Source organism: Diceros bicornis, chromosome 6 (assembly GCF_020826845.1).
Source record: "Diceros bicornis minor isolate mBicDic1 chromosome 6, mDicBic1.mat.cur, whole genome shotgun sequence".
In the NCBI taxonomy this organism is placed as follows: domain Eukaryota; kingdom Metazoa; phylum Chordata; class Mammalia; order Perissodactyla; family Rhinocerotidae; genus Diceros; species Diceros bicornis.
Window position 1 is genome coordinate 13,869,673 of NC_080745.1, and position 20,790 is coordinate 13,890,462.

At 41.2% G+C, this 20,790-nt stretch overlaps 1 protein-coding gene across 5 annotated transcripts in view; it reads left to right on the plus strand.

Moving 5' to 3' along the window:
- Positions 1–17,916, plus strand: part of LOC131406958 (WASH complex subunit 2A-like) — a 56,522-nt gene extending 38,606 nt beyond the window's left edge. For 2 of the 5 annotated variants that reach the window (XM_058542874.1, XM_058542875.1), the window contains exons 22-31: positions 2,091–2,246; positions 7,474–7,656; positions 9,518–9,646; positions 9,775–9,855; positions 10,441–10,563; positions 11,537–11,599; positions 11,953–12,165; positions 14,179–14,778; positions 15,614–15,791; positions 17,572–17,916. In XM_058542874.1, coding sequence (XP_058398857.1) covers positions 2,091–2,246; positions 7,474–7,656; positions 9,518–9,646; positions 9,775–9,855; positions 10,441–10,563; positions 11,537–11,599; positions 11,953–12,165; positions 14,179–14,778; positions 15,614–15,791; positions 17,572–17,711 — 1,866 coding nt within the window. In that variant the 3' untranslated portion in view covers positions 17,712–17,916. The remainder of the gene's footprint in view (positions 1–2,090; positions 2,247–7,473; positions 7,657–9,517; positions 9,647–9,774; positions 9,856–10,440; positions 10,564–11,536; positions 11,600–11,952; positions 12,166–14,178; positions 14,779–15,613; positions 15,792–17,571) is intronic. The other 3 variants (XM_058542876.1, XM_058542877.1, XM_058542878.1) reach the window with 2 other exon arrangements.
- The last annotated feature ends 2,874 nt before the right edge of the window (positions 17,917–20,790 follow it).

Genomic DNA, 20,790 nt, shown 5'->3' on the forward strand with positions numbered 1-20,790 from the left:
GAGGTTGTTGTGTCTTTGGAAATATTCTTCATACTTTCAGACATAGTACAAATGTTAACTTGTCCTACGAAAGCTTCCCAGACCAGGCACAAGCCAGTTAATGATTTAGGGACTCCTTCCTTACCCCATTCGCATTAAGTGGGGTGCACAGCTTGTGCTAGAAGCTTTCTGCAGTGGGGGAGCATGCTGCCTTCCCTGGGTTCTGGGTCTCCTTGCTGCTGCTTCTGAGGTGCTCATAATCCTTTCTTTGAATCACCTGTACTTGCATCTCCTTAAAGAGGACATCTAGTGGCTCCATGGGTAAAAGAGTCAGGAGATCTGAGTGGCTTTTCTTTTGTAAATTATAAATAATAACTTCTACCTTGGGTAAATGGGCAATAATCTAATGAATTTTGAAGGTTCTGGAAATGTAAAACTTCTTTCAACCTGTAATAATTATGATTGCTAAATAAGAAAAAAAGGTCAAAGATGCACATGTTAAGTAGAACAACCTGCATGTATGATTTTTGCTATATGTGAAATATAATCACCTTCAGACAACAGATATAAAAAATATTTTTTGTTTAAAGATCCTAGAATATTTTAAAGGAAGTTAAATATGACTCACTTGTAAACCTATTAAGAAAATTAATTTTGTGATGAAGGAGAGTCTGCTTATCTTTAGACTTTTATCTTGAGGAAGATTTAGAACCAGTAGTTTGGGTGACAGTTGCCTTGGTTTAAGGACCTTAGTCATATGAAGGGAGAATATGTTTTGCCATACTTAAGTCTCATTTTTTGCCATGATCAAGTTGCATCGAAATTATATGTAATTTTTAGTGAGTCCAGCATATTCCACAAAAGTATTCTCTTTTAATCACTTCAGTTCTGCCTTATTTCTACTGAATCTCTTTGGTGGGTTTCCAGTCTTTTTATTTCAAGTTCAAATCATTATGCATTTTAAGGACCTCTCCTAACAATAACTAAAATTCTCTGTACCCTATTCTTCTTACTTCATTCCTAATTTTTTCTATCATTGTTAGTAATATTCTTCTTTACTTTCCCAAATCTGTCTTCCTACCTTGATTTAGATATTGTTTCCAAGCTTACTTGCTCATATCATCTAGTCCAGTTAGTTTGATAGGGTTAATAGTTCCTTCTGAAGAATTTTTGGTAAGTCACTTGATCCAAGGATGTCAATAACTCTAGACAACTCACGTAATCTCAGTGTCCTAATCTCTGAAATCCCTGCCTCCCAGGTAAGGAACAGATGAGAGGGGGGCAGAGTGCCCGCAAACTTGTGTTAACTGCCTACTTGGTGTAAAACACTATGACTGGCTATGGAAATGTACTATATGATCCTTTCAAATGAAAGGACAAACAGATGTGTGATAGCTGTTAATGGAAATTAGGGAGAAAGTAAAGTAAGGGCTAGGTAGAGATAGAAATGATATTCTCATCAGCAAAGCAGCTGATACTTAGTGAAGAGAACAGGAAAGCCTTCATGGGCGACATCTGAGCTGGGCTTTGCTTGAAAGATGAGGATGTGCTCTTAGACACGCTAGGAGTAAGCATGAAAGTGTGAAAGTTTACAGTAGGTTTAAGGAATGGTAAGGATTGATGAGGTGCAGATGAATAAGGTGGTGTTGGTTGATTATCATGTTTAGCCTTTGCCTAGTGCCAATAGTGCAAGTTTGGGGTGGGAGATGAACTAATCTGGTGAGTATTTTATTTTAGCAAGAAAGCTCTGGATGATGTCGTGTGGCTGAAATGTAAGAGGAGGGAGGCAGAGAAGAGAGACTAGTAGTTGTCTGGGTGGCAGAGGTACAGATCTAAGCGATGGCAGTGTCTGTGAAGTTAACAGACGCAAAGAGACAGATGCAGACGATATGGTGGTAGAAACTGGAAAGTGCCGTGTCTGCAAGTCTGAGGTAGCAGTGTCTATTGCTTCTCCCTGTTTGTGCCCCCTTCACTATCCTGTCCTGTATCTCCCACCACAATATTTAGCTAATGCCCTAAAGAGGACTGTGGTTTCACCTTGTTCATACGTTGCCATGCTAGTCAGGCACACTGCTTGTTTTTAAGGATGTCATTTACTCTTCTTTTGGCAGAAAAAAGAGACCGTCCCTGAGGTACCACCTTTGCTGTTCAGCGATAAAGAAGAGAAGGAGGCACAATTTGGAGTGAAACCTGTGGATAAGAAGGTTGAGAGTGCCAAAGAACCATCAGAATTTGGGAGAACTCATGTGGTTGAGAAGTCAGAAAAGGTGGACTTTTTTTCGTTGTATATTCTGGGAGGTTTTTGATTACTATTTCAATCTCTTTACTTGTTATTGGTCTATTCAGAGTCTCCATTTCTTCTTGGTTCAATTTTGGGAGGTTGTATAAGTCTAAGAATTTATCCATTTCTTCTAGATTGTCCAATTTGTTGGCATATAATTTCTCATAGTATTCTCTTATAATCCTCTGTATTTCCATGGTATCCATTGTAATTTCTCCTCTTTCATTTCTAATTTTATTTACTTGAGCCTTTTCTCTTTTTTTCTTAGTAAGCCTGGCTAAGGGTTTGTCGATTTTGTTTAACTTCTCGAAGAACCAACTCTTTGTTTCATTAATCCTTTCTACTGTTTTTTTGGTCTCAATTTCATTTATTTCTGCTCTGATTTTTATTATTTCTCTCCTTCTGCTGGCTTTGGGCTTTGTTTGTTCTTCTTTTTCTAGTTCTGCTAGGTGTAATTTAAGGTTGCCTATTAGGGCTTTTTCTTGTTTGTTAAGGTGGGCTTGTATCGCTATGAGTTTCCCTCTCAGGACCGCTTTTGCTGCATCCCATATGGTTTGATATGGCATGTTATCATTTTCGTTTGTTTCCAGATAGTTTTTGATTTCTCCTTTAATTTCATCAATGATCCATTGGTTGTTCAGTAGCATGTTGTTTAATCTCCACATTTTTGTCACTTTCCCAGTTTTTTTTTCATGGTTCATTTCCAGTTTCATAGCATTATGGTCTGAAAAGATGCTTGTTATGATTTCAATCTTCTTAAATTTATTGAGGCTTGCTTTGTTTCCCAACATATGGTCTATCCTAGAGAATGTTCCATACGCGCTTGAGAAGTCAGCTGTTTTTGGATGGAGTGCTCTGTATATGTCTACTAGGTTCATCTCGTCCAGTTTTTCATTTAAGTCTAATATTTCTTTATTGACTGTTTGTCTGGGTGATCTATCCATTGCTGTAAGTGGGGTGTTAAGATCCCCTACTATTATTGTGTTGTTGTTGATTTCTCCTTTTAGGTTTGTTAATAGTTGCTTTATGTACATTGGTGCTCCTATGTTGGGTGCATATATATTTATAAGTGATATGTCTTCTTGATGTAGTGTCCCTTTTATCATTATATATTTCCCTTCTTTGTCTTTCTTAACCTGTTTTATCTTGAAGTCTACTTTGTCTGATATGAGTATGGCAACACCTGCTTTCTTTTGTTTGCCATTAGCTTGGAGTATTGTCTTCCATCCTTTCACTCTGAGCCTGTGCTTGTCTTTAGTGCTAAGATGTGTTTCCTGAAGGCAACATATTGTTGGGTCTTGCTTTTTAATCCATCCTGCCACTCTGTATCTTTTGATTGGAGAGTTCAATCCATTTACATTTAAGGTAATTATTGATATATGAGGGCTTAATGTTGCTGTTTTGTCACTTATTTTCTGGTTCTTTTGCATTTCCTTTGTTTCTTGTCCCATTTGTTTTGGACTGCCAATTCAGTTTGGTTGTTCTGTCTTATGATTCTTCTAGTTTTCTCTTTGTTTATCATATGTGGTTTTGCTTTGATTATTTGTTTAGTGGTTACCTTGAGGTTTGGGCAAAAAATCTTGTGTATGAGATAGTCCATTATCTGATAGCCTCCTATTTCCTTATACTAAGTCAATTCAGTCACTTTCCTCTTCCCCTTCTAAGTTGTTCTTGTTATACCTTATTCTATCTTGTGTTGTGGCTGTGTGTTTACAGTGATGAGGTTAAATTTATTTTTGGTGAATTTCTTCCTTTGATCTTTGAGTTTAGTATTTAAGTGGTTGCTAACCTATTCCGGTAAAGATCTACTATTTCTCTGATTTTGTCTACCTACTTTTCTCCTTCCTCCAAGCTTTGTGTTCCCTTTCTCTTCTTTTTTTCAGGCCTGAGGGCCTTCTTGAGTATTTCTTGTAGTGGAGGTCTCGTGGCCATGAACTCCCTTAGCTTTTGTTTATCTGGGAGAGTTACTATTTCTCCATCATATTTGAAGGATATTTTTGCTGGATAGAGTATTCTTGGCTGAAAGTTTTTGTCTTTCAGTATTTTGAATATATCATTCCAGTCTCTTCTAGCCTGAAAAGTTTCTGTTGAGAAATCTGCTGAGAGCCTGATGGGAGTTCCTTTGTACGTTATTTTTTGTTTTTGTCTAGCTGCCCTTAATATTGTTTCTTTGTCGTTGACCCTGGCTAGCCTTACCACTAGGTGTCGTGGTGAAGTCCTTTGTCTGTTAATATATATAGGTGTCCTGTTGGCTTCGCTTACTGGTATTTCCTGCTCCTTCCCCAGATTTGGGAAATTCTCAGCTATTATTTCCTTGAATAGGCTCTCTGTTCCTCTTTCCCTCTCCTCTCCCTCAGGAATACCTATAATTCTTATGTTACATTTTCTAATAGAGTCAGATATTTCTCGGAGTTTTTCTTCATTTCTTTTTAGTCTTAGTTCTCTCTCCTCTTCCATCTGGAGTATATCTGTATTCCTATCCTCTAAAGTATTAATTCTTTCCTCCATATTGTCAGCTCTGTTCTTTAAAGATTCCAGATTCTCCTTTATCTCCTCCATTGTGTTCTTCATCTCCATCAGCACTGATTGGTTTTTCTTTATGATTTCGATCTCTTTTGTGAAGAAACTCCTAATCTCATTGAATTGTTTGTCTGTGTTGTCTCGTATTTCGTTGAGTGTTTTTATGATAGCTATTTTGAAATCTCTGTCATTTAGTTTATGGATTTCTGTGTCTTCGGGGTTGATTTCTGGGTGCTTGTCATTTTGTTTCTGGTCTGGTGATTTCATATATTTTTGCATTGTGGTTCCTGTGTTGGTTTTGTTTTTCCTCATCCTGGAAGTCTCTGGTTGCAATTTCCACCTGCCGCCACTGTCTGGTGGTAAAGGGCTGTGTAGTCTAAGCCCCCTGCGCTCTGCCCCGGTTTTTCTGCTGCGATCCGCAGTTTTGTTTTTTGTTTTTTTTCCCCCGCTGCGATCCACGGGTCCAATTGTTTGATCAGGTCTGCCTCGGATAGCTAGATCTGGTCGGTTGAGCTGCAGAGTCCGGGTTGCGGGGAGGGGGGAGCTCTCTCTTTTGCCCTCTGGGTCCCTGACGTGGGAGGCTTCTCGTTTGCCCCTCTTTATCCGCTCTCTGGGGTGCTCAGATGTTGATGGTAGCCCTGTGGCTCCTCTGAGTCCTCTGTGCGGGAGTTTCCCACTGGCTGAGAGAGTCCGAAGAGCCACGGTTTCCCCGCCGAGGGCCGCCCCTCCCCCCTCTCTGGGAGCCACGCGGACCGGGATCGCTGATCTGATGGGGAGGGAGCGGAGTTCTCCTTAGCTCTCCCCACTTCCTCTGGGGGCCCAGCACGTTCCGCTCTCAGATGTGCGGCAGTGTGGATCCCTCCGCTCTAGGTTTTCACTCTTTGGGATTCCGTTGTTGGTCTGTGACTGTTGCTTTTGTTGTATCTTGTCGGGGGAACAGTTCACGGGAAAGCTCACTCCGCCATGATGCTGACGTCACTTCTCGTTGTATATTCTGATAAATGTGTCTCTCGTACATTCTTGTAAAACCCACACGGGCACACACACACACACACCCTTACATTGTTCTACCACAGAAAATAAATGGCTCATTCGTTGAAAATTTTGAAAACACTGAAAATTATACAGAAGGAAATCTGTGATCCCATCATTCAGGGAAACCTTCAACATCTTGCCTTTCGGTCCCTTTTCCAGGTGCATATGTGCACACACAGTGACGTGCGTTTCCCTGTTTCACATTATTATTGTCGTTTTGTGTTGATGTCGTTTTGCCTTTCTCTCTCCAGGTTGTTCTTCCACATCTTTTTTATCATTTTGGTTTTCTCTCTGCATGGCTGCTCTTTCTGACTTGTTCTCTTCTCTGTAGCGTTTGTTACCCCTGGTTCTTTCTTAGTCCCCACCTGCCCTTGAATTAAAATGACAGTTTTAAGGAGATTTTAGTTTACCATTCTTTTATATTTAGTTATCTTGGCTGTGAATTACAGAGTAAAGTGAAATTTGTCTTTCTTCTAAAACATTAACTTCCTTCTCTTGGGCAGTCTGTCTGTCCTCTCCTGCAGGGGGCCTGTGGATAAGGCTGCTGCTGCGTCTGGGAATCAGTGATTGCCTTCCGTCTCTGTATACCTTTTCTTATTTTCTAACTTTTCTTGTCTTCTGTGTGTTCAGCTCCTTAGGTTCAGTCTCTCTTCTAGGGCCTGCTTGAAGAACGTCGCATGTCCTTTCCTGTTGAGGTCCATGGGGCTGCAGTGATACAAACATTTTGTTTGTATCTGAGTCACTGTGTGACATTCTCATCCTGCAGTTTTCATGTGGACCTTTTCCGTGTTCCTGTAGTTACCCCAGTCATAGCCCAGTCCACACTTGAACTCTGACTTCTTGTTGTACTGCCGTCTCCCTTGGCTTGAGTCTAAGCTCCTCAAGGATGGGGGCCAGGTTTGTTTTGCTCACCAGTGTATCTATAGTACTTAGCATATTACCTTGCACATAGTAGGCACTTTGAAAATTACATATTTCTTCAAAGAAGCACATTTTTTCACGGTTTAACCACTCTGAAATTAGGATGCACCTTGCAGTCAATGGCATGTTTAATTGGGAGTTTTTTTTTTTCTTGGTGGTTCATACAGTAATAGTGGTTCTTATAATCAAGGCATCTTACCTGAAATGTGGTACTTGTTGAATGAATAAATGCTGCATTTTAGGATTATTTTAGAGATTCTTCTAGTTGCATAATGCAGTGTAAGCCTTCTACAATTTATATGTCTGATTTTGTTAGTGAGGTTTCTCCTTGGGAATTATGTGTTAGTTAAACACTAGGAAATATATGATACACTCCCAATGATTGGCATTTGTGTTACCTCTTTGACTTAGACATTATTTATAGCTCATGAGCAGCCTACGTGGATCAGGGTTATAACTGACGTATGTATCTCTCGGTGGGAAGGGGGGACCCGTGGCTTTAAACTGATTGGAAAAATTATCTTTGGCTATGAATTATCTGTACAAGACTCTCCGTTGGAGCAGCCAATCAAGAATTGACCTCAGTATTTTGTTACCTGGAAGTAGGTGTGATTAGCTGTAGTGTCCTGAAACATGCGAATGTGGCAGTTATTGAATTAATGAGGAGCTTGGGAGGCTCCACAGTAGAATTTGTATTTCTAGGTGTTACTTATTTTCTCCCTTATTTCCATTTTCAGGAAGGACCTCTGACCATATCTACTCAGGAAGCTGTCAAGCATTCTGATTTATCTTCTTCATCATCCCCATTGGATAAAGGAACCAAAAGTAGAACCAAAACTGTTCTTAGCTTATTTGATGAGGAAGAGGATAAAACAGAAGATCAAAGCAGCAGTCAAGCTCCAAAGAAAGAAATAGGAAAGGTGAGCAAAAAGCAATAAAGCTTCAAGTCCTTCGAAGGATAAAAAAATCTCATTTCATGGTGTCAGTTCTGTTATGTGAGTTGCTGAAGAACTGAGGGTTCCATTTTGTCCACATCTTCACCAACACTTATTGTTGACTTTTTTAATAATAGCCAAGTGTTGGTGAGGATGTAGAGAAACTGGAACCCTCATTCATTGCTATTGGGAATAGAAAATGGTGCAGCCACTTCAGAAAACAATTTGGTGGTTCTTCAAATTATTAAACGTAAGAGTTACCACATGACCTAGCAGTTCCCCACCTAGGAACATATCCAAGAGAAATGAAAACATGTTCACACGAAAACTTGAATGTAGTGTTCCCAACAGCATTATACATGATAGTCAAAAGATGGGAACAACTCAGATGTCCGTCAGCTGATGAATGGATAAACACAATGTAGTATGTGCATACGATGGAATATTTTTTGGCAATAAAAAGAATGAATTACTGATATATGCTACAACATGGATGAACCTTGAAAATATGCTGAATGAAAGAAGCCAGTGACAAAAGGCCACATATTGTGTGATTCCATTTATTTGAAATGTCCTGAATAGGCAAATCTATAGAGATAAAAAGTAGATGAGTGATTGCCTGGGTCTGGGGGAAAGGAGTAGACAGAAATTGAGGGTGACTGCTAATAGGTTTGGGGTTTCTCTTTGGGGTGATGAGAATGTTCTAAATTTAGATTGTGGTGGTGTTTGCATAATTCTGTGAATATACTAAAAATAATTGAATTACATACTTTAAATAGGTGAATTTTATGGTACGTGAATTTAATCTCAATAGAGATGTTAAAACAAAAAAAAAGGTGGCAAGCCGTAGATTGCCAATGCCTTTTGTAAGTCAAACTGATGATATAATCCATGTTGATTTCTACAAAAAATGTTTTAAAAATTTTATTATACCAGTAGTATAATCCTGTTTATAAATGAGAGCTACACACAGTGAATATGAATAATTTGCTGTATTTTTTTCCAGTCTCTTAGCTGTATATAATTTTGTACTGTGATTTTCATGATTGTGAAACTTTTAACCTTAGTTGCTATGTTACACTGGTTTTTATGTATAATCAATCACAATAATTATTAATTTTTAATGTGACACATTTTGTCAGAAATGAGTTTTGGGTTTTAATCTGTGGTTGTGATACTAAAGAAGAAATAGGGGAGAATTTTACACTGTCAAGTCTGTGGCGTTATAGTATCAAACCAAGTAATGTGAATAGTAACTTTCAGATGTCAGATATCTTAGCAAACAAAAAGAACTCATTTGGAATTGGAAGGTAGAGGGATAGAAGATGGATGAGCATAGAGAAAGGTTGGCTGGTTACACCTGTGCCAGGTCTTTGGACTAAGATGCCACCAGGTTAGGGACACATGCTGACTACTCTGTGTAGTTTCTGGTATTAAGTCAGCTGCTGTCTCTTCTTCCCTTTGGGAATGAGATGGAGAGAACTTGTTTAGTTTTGTGTGTTTTCACCCCTAAAATGTTTCTCATTAAGGAACTAATGGATTGTTTTTTAAATAAAAAGTTCGGACACTACACAACGGTTGAAAGATGGTCTTTCTAGATTATGTATATGTTATCTGTATGTGTAAACATATTCTCCTCTATTTTTCGTAGCTCCATGGTATTCCATTATGTGAATGTGTTGTTTCCCTTCTGATTGGCACTTAGTACCTGTGTGCAACCTTTAGCTATTGTAAATAGAGCTGCAGGGGATATCTGTGTTGTTCCATCTTTGAAGCTGTGTGTGTGATTTCCTTGAGATAAATCCTTAGAAGTCTAAACACACATGAACTTCCCTCTTTTTCCCAGAGTCCTGATGCTGATGCCCACCCTAAGAGCACAGGTGTCTTTCAGGATGAAGAGCTCCTTTTTAGTCATAAGCTCCAGAAGGACAATGACCCAGATGTTGACCTTTTCTCCAGCACCAAAAAAAACAGGGTCAGTTCCAAATGGTTCTCCATATCACGGCTGTGTTATTGTGTTAGGTATTGTCTCAGCAGCTCACCTAGCTCTCCTTATAAATGGCTTTTGTTTTGGATATTGAATTTGAGTTTTGTCTATTTTAGTTGTTAGAGCCGAGTGTTGGGAGCCTGTTTGGGGATGATGAAGAAGATGATCTTTTCAGCTCTGCCAAGTCACAGCCTTTGGTACCAGCCTTTTGTTCTCAGTAGTGGGGTGTGTGGAAAGGCTTCTGGGAAGGGACATTATAATGTCCAGTTATACGATTAAGGAAAGTACACAGAGAATTGTGATACTTAATTAGTAAATGAATGGCAAATAATGTGCTGATGACAGCATTCATGTTAGTTCCATCTTATGTTCCCTAACTAACATTAAAGCATTAACTAACCCCAGCTCTCTTACTGTATGACAAATGTGTTTGATTTTTAAGTTGTTGATTGAAAGACCAATGCATGTAATATGGTGACCAAATATCCATGCCTTTCAGGTGCAAAACTGTAAATCTGAGTGTTAGCCTGTGTGTGTCATTTTTCCCCCTGCCCCAGTAGGTTTTGTAAGTACTCTCTATTGTCTTTGTCATAGAGAGGACTCCTGAGAAAGTGACAGTCTTTAGGATGCTGTCTCTGAAATGCTGCCTCTGAGTTAGTTCAACTCTCATTTGAGAAATGACTTTTAAAACTCAGAAACCAGATTCTGTTTTTTGCATTATGACTTTTCTTTAAAATTTCTAAGATACTTGACAGACTTTTGGTATTCTTTTTCTTTTGAAGATACCAGAAAAGAAGAGGGTAGTGAAAAAAGATCACTCTGTTGCTGCTTTCAAGAACCAGAAACATCCTGAATCCACTCAGAGTATCAAAGAAAAGAGCATATGGAAATCGGAAACACCTCAGGTTAGAACTGATCTCTTTAAGGACTTTCAGCTCTCAATTGCATCCCCGTATAGGTTAACTCCATCATGCAGACCCAAGTGTATTCAGAGTTCTCTTAATTAAAGAAGCAGCAGCAACTAGGACTTTCTCTTTCTTCACTATATTTTTTTAACCCACACTCATCTGTCCTACCTCCTTCCACATTCAGTGCCATAAATCTATACTTACCATTATTATTTTGGGAGTACCTCTAGATTCATTTCTAAAATAGAGTTAAGGTAAGGTGAAGAATCTTCTTTCCACTAGAACCCCCATTTCTCCATTTGGGCTACCTTGGAGTAGAATTACATTCGAATTAAATATAAATTACATCCAATTCTTACCTCTTCTGAGATCATTGCTGATAGGCCTCTGTCCTGAGCAGTCTTTTCTGTGGAACTCCTCCTGAGAACCATCCAGGACTTGAGAGTGAGTTCTGGTTCTGGCCTGCAGCTGTCCCTGGATGTCTCACTGAGGCCTCACTATCCTGAGCTGTGAAAACGAGGCACTAGGACCAGGTCCAGCATATCTCCAGTAACTCATCCCATGTCTCAGCTGCTTTTGCTTCTAGAGCCAGTGCATTAGGCTGTGGGTGTGCTCCGTAATATTTTCTGTATGGGATAACCAGCATGGTAATTTTGCCAACTAGTCAGGTTTTGGTGCTCTGATACACTACGATTCTTAGGAATGTTATTCGTGATTTCTGTCTCCCTTTACTCCATGTACAGTCTGACAGCCTTCCACTTACACAATGGATGAGAAGGTGTAAGTGAAGTAATGTTAGTGAAATCTTTTGAGGCCCCAGGAGAGATTTGAATGCCTCTCCCATTATAGAATTATAGAAAGTGACAGCTTTGCTCCGCCACACATTTATTTATAAGCATAAGAGTAATCCAAGAGACACTTTTCTTTCTATTTCCCCAGTGGATTTTTAACTGAATGTAATTTCACACAGGACTCACCAGGTCCCGCTCCATTTAAAACCAAAGAGCCATCCCCTCGGATCTGGAAAATACAAGTAATTATAACATGTCTGGAATCTTCATTGCCTGGCTTGTGGCATCTATAAACTTTTTTTGATTTTTACTTTTGTCAGCTGCTGCCAGGCATTTTCTTATCTCTTCTCCACCCTCCAGTTGTTGCTTCTTACGTGCTGCATCTGTAACATCTTTTCTTTGGCCCCAGTGGTGGGCAGAGGTGTATAATCCTCTATTTTAATTCTAAGACTAGATCAGGAGATTTCCCTGCATTTTTCTTTCTCCTGTCGTATTATATGTTATGTACACTGAGTCTCTCATCTTGTGTCATACTAATAATAATAGCTTGCTGTGTTTAAGAAAACATAGAGTAAGTTTCATTTTTCTTCTTTAGGCAAATTTAGCGATTAACCCAGCAGCGTTGCTGCCTGCAGTGACTCCCCAGATCTCTGCAACGAAGCCTGTTTCACCAGAATTGGCTTTTCCTTCATCTGAACCAGGGAGGATCCAGGGTCTGGAAAGTATGCCCACCCTTCCTGGGAGTGGGGAGGCCGGCGTGAGTTTTGATCTTCCAGCTCAGGCAGACACCTTACACAGTGCAAACAAGGTGATGAAACCATCTTTGCTTGCTTGCTCTTGTTTTTAATCAGAACAACTTGTGTGTTTCTTCCTAGTCCATCACTTGCACACAGTAGGCTGATCCCAGCTCCCCATTTGAAGGAGGCACCTCATCCTTCCTTCAGCCTCTCTGTGCCCCTTCCACCTCCCTAATTCTGTGTGCACTTTTCCGCTGTCTGCGTTTGTTACATTTACATTCTCTTAGTAGCCACAGTGAAGTCCCACTACCTCCAGGAGGCCCTCTTGCACTGCCACCTGGAGGTCTAATCACAGAGCAGATGTCCCTCCACTGCTGGCTCCTCACAGCCCGAAAGAGGACATTCAAGCTCCTTGGTTTGGTATTAGACCCTTTTATAATCCATGCTAACTGAAGCTTCTAGTCTCCCCACCAGTCACCCCACACTGTCAGCTTGCACTCCAGTCACACCAGGCACCATTCCTTGAACACACACGCCCCCACCTGCTGCCGCCATCAGCTTGTGCTGCTTCCTCTGTTAGGAATGCTCTTCCTCATCCACAGCTCTGCTCAAACTTGACTGCTTCTGTGATATTTCCCCTCCTTCCCCCTTGTCCTGGGCTCCCTCCTCTGAGATCCCACGGCAATTACTCCCTGGCTAATGCGGTCCCATCGCACTGTTGCACAGGACTGTGGACTTGTGCCAGATGGACTGTGAACTCTTGGAGGTTTTACTTTTATTTTAGTTGGTTCTCTTTTTTCTATCCAATCATCCTTCTCCCAATCATCCTTCTCTAGAGAGTCATAGCTGACTTCTGAGTAAGCGACAGTACCTACGATAACCCTGGCAAAAACATTCATTTCAAGTGTTGCCAGACCTCTTTGCCTTCTGAAAAATAAAACATCCTTCCTTTTGTTATATTTTTTTGTTATCTTTTTTTTTTTTTGGTTAAGTTTAAATTGGCTACTTAGGGGCCGGCCCCGTGGCTTAGTGGTTAAGTGCCCGCGCTCTGCTACTGGCGGCCCGGGTTTGGATCCCAGGCGTGCACCGCCGCACCGCTTCTCCAGCCATGCTGAGGCCGTGTCCCACGTACAGCAACTAGAAGGATGTGCAACTATGACATACAACTATCTACTGAGGCTTTGGGGGGTGGGGGAAGGAGGAGGATTGGCAATAGATGTTAGCTCAGAGCCAGTCTTCCTCAGCAAAAAAAAGAGGAGGATTAGCATGGATGTTAGCTCAGGGCTGATCTTCCTCACAAAAAAAATTTAAAAAATTAAAAATAAATTAAAAAAAACGACTTTAAATTGGCTACTTAAAATTATTTGTGAAATTTCCTTCATATAGGCAAACACAATCAAGTACTTTGCCCAAAGTAGCTTGTACCTTCTCAAAACTACTTGATTATATAATTTGGAAAATATCACCGATACTGCATTATTGCTAATAAGTGACTCATTTTGAGGTTATATTAAAAGTTCTGATTTCTAAACCACATCTTGTATGTGAAATATTGAACATTTGAATTTAAGTGTTTGTTGACTTGAAGAAAGGGGCACCTTAGATTACTTCTTTTTCTTTATTGTCTTATATCTCCCTGCTCCTGGAGCCTGATTTTAGGTTAGCCCATGATAAAGGTTAGTCCCAGAATTCCCCCTGATTCCTTCTTGTTTTGAAAGATACCCACATTTAAATTGAGGGCAGAGTAGGGGCCAGAGAGGGTTGTGGGACTCAGAGCACCAACATGCCTACTTTACAGGGTTCCAGAGGCAGATGAAGCCTTTTGTATGAAACTGAACAGAAATTGCCGTCAAAAGACTCAAAAATGGGGAACACTAAAGGATTAAGAATGACTTAGACTTACAGTATTAAAGTCCTTTGTAAATTTTTAAGAAATACTCTCTTCTGTCTTAGATAATATCTTGATTGAGGTAGACCAGATAACCTTACATTATTTTGAGTTGCTGATATTTTCCTATGTTAACTTTGAACACTTTTTTTTTTTTAAATCATCAGATCAGCATGTGGTTTTTTTGCCATTGCAGAGCCGGGTCAAAGTGAGAGGGAAGCGCAGACCACAGACCCGCGCGGCTCGGCGCTTGGCTGCCCAGGAGTCCAGTGAAACTGAGGATATGAGTGTCCCCAGAGGATCCATTGCACAATTGGCTGATGGCTTCATTTCACCAGATGGCTGTCAGCCAGAGCCCAGGGCAGCTAGTGGAGGAGACCGTTCTGAGGCGGTCATGGCAGGTGCCATGCCAACTTGGGCAGGTGGTCCTGTGCCTTTTGTGAAATCTCTGGGTCAGCCTCCTGAGGATGACCTTTTTGATTCTGGAGATATGTTTTCAAAGGGCACTGGATCTCAGGCGACGGGGCGAAGAAAAGCCAAGGCGAAGGCAGCAGAGAGCCCGGCCAACCTGCCAGGCGGAATTCAAGAAAAGAGCGCCATGTTTCCTGCTCTTGGTGAGGCAGGCAGTGATGATGATCTCTTTCAGTCTGTTAAACCAAAACCAGTGAAGAAAACAAATCCCTTCCCTCTCCTGGAAGATGAGGATGATCTCTTTACAGATCAGAAAAGCAAGAAGAAGGAGTCAAAATCCAACAGTCAGCAGGATGTCCTCTCGAAAGCACAAGATATTTTTGAGGTAGTAGGACATAACAGTATGTTTCTGTGCCTGGTTCTATGTTAGGGAAAATACCTGCTAGGCTCATTTGAGCCATAGATTACATTAAGCTTGTCGTTGCTGCCCTATATCTACTTGCTTGGTAATTATAATTAGATTATCTTATTAATAACTATGAAACTTACCCGGAAGTAGTTTTTAATTTTGTTGCATGTAGGGGCTAGTTCCTGCCTGGCCATAACCATTGATACGAGTCTTATTTTTATAGTTTTTATAAGAATGTTGCTACAGTCAGCTTCCTTGGCATGCTACTCTGACATATATAAAGCAGTATTTGGTACAACTTGAGTGTTTAACCCCTGGTTCTTGGGGAAACAGGCGCTGGCTGGAGCTGAGGGTTTAGTGCAGGCAGAAAGGCCTTCAGTGACGCTCTCGGGCAGATGTTTACCAGCTGAACTAGGACCAGTGCTCTGATCCCCAGAGCTCTCAGGGAGGGGAATTGAATACAGACAGGGCAACAGATAAATAAGATGTTTTCAGATAAAGGTAAGTGCCATAAAGAAAACAACTCAGGGCAGTGGGGCCACGTGCTGGGTAGGGGTGGGAGGTGCTCCTTCAGGTAGGACTGGTAAAGAAGGCCTCTCTGTAGAGCTGGCATTTGAGACAGGACTAGAAGAATGAGAAGGACCAGGGCAGTCAGAGATGTGAAGTAGCCTGTTGCATGCAGAGCGGGGCAGGGCACATGACCGTTGTAGAACACTGGCAGCTTGCATTTCTACAACTTGTTGAAGTAAGTGTTTTTAATAAAAAAATAATTTGATTTAAAATTGTTTTGCTTGTTTTTTGGCTTAACAAGGATGATATATTTGCTACAGAAGCAATTAAACCCTTACAAAAAGCAAAAGAGAAGGAAAGAACATTTGAGTCCAACTTGTTTGATGATAACATTGACATCTTTGCTGACCTAACTGTAAAACCAAAAGAAAAGTCCAAAAGGAAAGTGGAAGCTAAGTCTATATTTGATGATGATATGGGTAAGTTTGGTTTTCTACACCAATGACATAAGAGAGTCATTACTGTTCAGTGACTTGATATTTCTCCTGCTACCTTTGTCTTGGCCCTTTCCTGAAAAATGTTCCCCAGTGGGTTTCCTTCGGCTTGCTGTGTAATCCTGAGTTACGCTCAGGATGGATAAGTAAATGGACTAGTCATTTTGGTGAAACAACTTTTTGGTATGATGGACATCAAGGAATTTGAAGGAGCCCAGAATTTGACTTTTAAGTATAATTTAACTTTTATCTTAGTCTGCCGCCTGCCAATCATCTGAACACCCTGATGTTATGAAAGGAGGATCAGAAACTACCCCCTGTGCTAAAGTAGGCTGAGGTGGCTGCCTCAGGCATGATGCAGTTGGTTGAGTCAGAGTTCTAGCTGGAGAGTGAGCAGCAGTGGTTCAGAGAATGAAGGGGCAGTGCAGAGGAGAACAGCACTATATAAGAAAGCAGGTTATAACTCAGACTTTGCATCTCACCAAAGATATTTAGTATTTGTAAATGTGCTCATTTTCCCTCCATGGTGTAACATCTGTTTTATTAATGGGCGAGCCAAATGCCCCGTAACCCTAAAGGTAAGGTTTCTGATAAATCCTGTGTTGGTGGATAGGACTTGGGCTGAGGCCAAATATACACTTCCTACTCCTCCTCTCTCTCCCAGGTCTAGACCTGAGGTTAACTGGGAGAAAGCTGGGGCTGCAGTGCCACTCTGGGTCTGTTCCCTGTGCAAGCCATATGCTCTGTCTCCACATGGTTCCCACCATACAGGGTACAGAGGAGACTTCGTTTCTTGTATGACAAAAAAAGTAATATACGCTTGTTGTAATATATTAATACTTTTCAGAAAATGTAAAAAGTAAAAAAAAATCCCTGGAGGTAGCCATTACTGAGAGTTTGGTGTGTCTCCTTTCAGACATGGTGATATTAATATAGATTTGTATGTATATAAATATACACTTATTTTTTCCAAAATAAAAATATACTTTACCTGTTCTGCAGTTCCTTTTGGTTACTTAATGTCTTCCTGGGTCGTACACAGAGATCTACTTCCTTGTTTTTAGTGGTTGTGTAGTATTGCTTTGTATTTAGCCATGAGCTTATTGAGAATGATCTCTATTATTTCTAAGTTTTCTCTATTATAAATAACACCATGGTCTTTAACATTTGTGTATACATATCTTTATGTATATATGCTGAATTATCTGTAGGATAGAATCCTAGCAGTAACATTACTGGTTTAGTAACAGTACTGAGATGAGTCATGAAAGGCTCGAGTCAGTGAAACACTAAACACGAATATAGTCAAAGACTTACGTTCTTAGCACTGAGATGCCTCAGATAGATGCGTTTATTCTGAAAGAGGGTAACTCCTAGGTTGGATTTGCTTTTGCTTATTTTTATTGCTGTTTCCTTTTAAAATCCAGTGGGAAAAGAGTGTAGAAATAAGGATAACGTCACAGATGGTAAAGTCAGGGGCTGGATGGGACATACAGCTTTTCTTCCCTTTTTCCTCTCCTGCCATGTGCACACATATAGCTTTGTAGCAGAGAAAATTGTGCTCAGAGAGAACCCGTGACTGGTATGTGATCCTACAACTTAATTAGTAGCAGAGCCAGAACCACAATCTAAGAGGCTTGGCTCTATCTTAGTGTTTTTTGGTATCCCATATGGTTACCATACTTGAGTCTTTGCTGTTTTGTGTTGATAGGTCTTAAAAGCACCCATTTTCTTACCTGTTCATCAACTCTTTTTTTTTTTAAAGATGATATCTTCTCCTCTGGTATCCAAGCTAAGACAACCAAACCAAAAAGTCGATCTTCACAGGCAGCGCCTGAACCAACATCTGAACAGAAGGTGTCCAACATATTCGATGATCCCTTGAACGCCCTTGGAGGCCAGTAGAGTGTACAGGGTATCACATCTCACCCTTCAGCTACATCCTTGAGTTAATGATGCTGTCTTATGTGCTCCATGTCTTAACTGAATTTATAAAAAGCAAATAATGAAACAGCTAGCTTACCTCTTACTCAATGTACTTAGTATTTTTCTGCACTGGTTTTAATTATGCTTAATACTGCAAAACAAAAATAAATGTTTTACAGTGTTGTGTTTTTTCTTTTTTTTTTTTTTTAACTCTGTTTTGATTTAATTAGCCTTGGTAGGGCCACAGTATGATTTAGGGCATGTTAGAGAAGAAACCTATTTGTGCCTTTCATGGGTGGGCAGGGAATCCAGAGGTAGCAAATGCCATTCACATGACCAGGAGTCTTCCTTACATGGATGGGAGCCCTAGCTTAGAGCCTGGGCAGTTGATAGAGGAAGAGAATGAGAGGTTATATACTTCATGAGTCTTTGCAATAGGAGACGAGATTTCCTCTGATTCCACTGAATTCTGAAGATGCCTCTACAGGTCCACTAAGGCCAAGTTTTGGCAAACTATGGCCCTCCACTGTCTGTTTTTGTAAATAAAGTTTTATAGGAACACAACCATACTCATTCATTTACATATTGTCTATGGCTGTTTTCACCCACCTACAAGGTCAGAGTTGTGACAGAGACTGGATGGCCCACAAAGCCTAAAATATTTTCTGTCTAGCCCTTTACAGAAACAGTTTGCTGACCCTTCCTCTAAGGCATTCATTTTCAGTCCTTGGAGCTTTGCATTATTTTGTGAAAGAGGAAAAATGAACCTAGGTAATGGTAGGGAGAAGTGCTGAGGATGGAAATGTCAGCCTCCAGAGCAACACTGTTCCATAGAACTCTGCACTGAAAGGGATGTTCTGTAACTGTTGTCCAGTGTGGTAGCCACTAGCCACATGGATGGCTAACCCTCTTTCTAGTGTGTGTGTTCCTGTGCTGTGCCATCTTGGTGATGAGTATTTCATCTGTAACCGTGGCACAATCTTGTCAGGCCGGGTTGGCTTCACCAATTCTGAAGCCGCTAACTCCTTCCTTGGGCATTTTTAAGATTGAATTGGGAACTGCTCATACTCAGAGTGAAAGATTTTGCCCTGCTCTGCTGTAAGAGTAACCCAATGGCAGAAGAGGGTGCTTACTAGTTTAGCCTCTTGCTTTTCCCTATCCCTTTTATGCATCTACCTCCTGTCCCTTAGGTTACTTGTGTACATTATTTCCTGCTCTGAGTCCCAGCCCAGTGTGGGGTCTGATTCAGTAAGCATTTGTTAAACACGTTTTTCTTTTGAAGTGATCAAATCTACTGATCTGTCATTAGGATTGATTTCAAGGAATTCAGGAGACAACAGAGTTAGAAAATATGCAAATTGCTATTTTGAGAGCTTTGAAAGGGGAAGGAACCTATATTTATTGGTCCTATGGTAGGCATTTTTCATGTTATTTCATTCAGTCTCCAGAACTCTACCAGACAGATAATGTCCTCATTTTACAGATGAGACTAAAATCTGGAAGTAGAGTGGAATAGTGGAACAAGTTGGGATTTTTGTATTGAGACCTGGATTTAAATTTGGTTCTCCCACTTAGAGCTGTTTGAGTGCAGGCAAATTGTTTTACCTTTCTTAGCTTCTATGTCCTCCTTTGTCAAGTACCAATCTTGCAGGATTGTGATGGGAGAGAATTTGAAAAGAGCCTTGTTAACTATCTGGCTCTTAAAAAATGGTAGATGATGAGAATGAATGATTTCACCAAGGTAACAGGGCTTTCAGTGTTAGAACCCAAGGCTTTAAACTCATCTGCCTGACTCTAAAACTGGTGCTCTCAGTTCTGTCTGACTGAAGTGGGGAGGCAGATTGAGAAACTAAATTTTTGATTAAGATTCACTCCATCACAGGCACTGCTTTAGAGTCTAGTATACAGAGATAATAATAATCATATCTCTTTCCTCAAGGGGCCTCAATCTATTCAATATTAGAATTTAAGAAGGAACCAATGGCAAGAGAGCGTGAAGATAAATGAAAGCCCAGTGCCTCATCATAAATCCCAGTGTATGCTCAATAGTTTGCTGAATGGTGGAGATAAATTTGTGGGTGGGGTCTCAGCAGAATGAGAAAGGATAGGTGACAGATTAGGTGTTGGGGTTCCTCTGTCACAAAATGAGGATGAGTGAAGCTGCAGTGGGAGGGAGGTTACTGTTCATTGTGGCTGAGTTCTTCAAATAGTGAAATAGACCAGTTGGGTTGGAAGATCTGTAAGGGTTGGATTTAGAACACCTGTGGGGAATGGAGGGAAAAAGCAGCAGTGGGGGCCCATCTCAGGTTGGAAGGTTTGTGTTGTCTGTTATGTTGTACACCTGAGCTCAGCAGCTTGGGAATTAGAGGAAAATAAAAGGGTGGCTGGGCTTTACCCAACACTGGGATTTAAGTCCAAGAAGCCCACTCCAATATCTGGCCTACCATTCTCAGTAAGTTGGATGAGGAATAATAAATGGATAAGACCTACAGAGGTTGTTTCTTTCCTCCTTGTTTTCAACCAGGTATGGCAATAGCCCCATATTTCAGATGAGGTAATTGAGGCCCAGAAATTTTAGGGAACAGTGAAGCGCAGGAAGGGGAATCTGTTCAAGGCAGGGCAGCCCGGAGCGCACTAGGAGTGCACAGGCTCTGGAAAGGCCATCGACTGCACGGCGTCTGCCTGGGAGCCTCCTTCCCTCATCACAGGAGGCACCCGCCTTAAGCTGGTCCCAGGGAAGGTGCTGTCCACACCCTCGTCCGGCCAGGGGCCAATCCCGTCGTTCCCAGCAGCCCGTGCGGCTGGTCTCCAGCTCACCCGCTCTGGCCCGAGTCAGGTGTCCACTGTTAGTAATGAAGGGTCAACATCCGGGCCTCCTAACCGACAATCATCACCTAGCGCAAGGGAAGCCCCAGCTGCCGAGCAACCGCCGGCGTCCGGCGGCCAGGCCCCGCCCCACCCCGCTGATTGGAGGGCGACGTGAGCGCCGGCGAGCGATTGGTTCGCGGTGTCACAACGGGGCGGGGGCGCGGCGGCCGCCGAGCGTTGCTCATGTGTG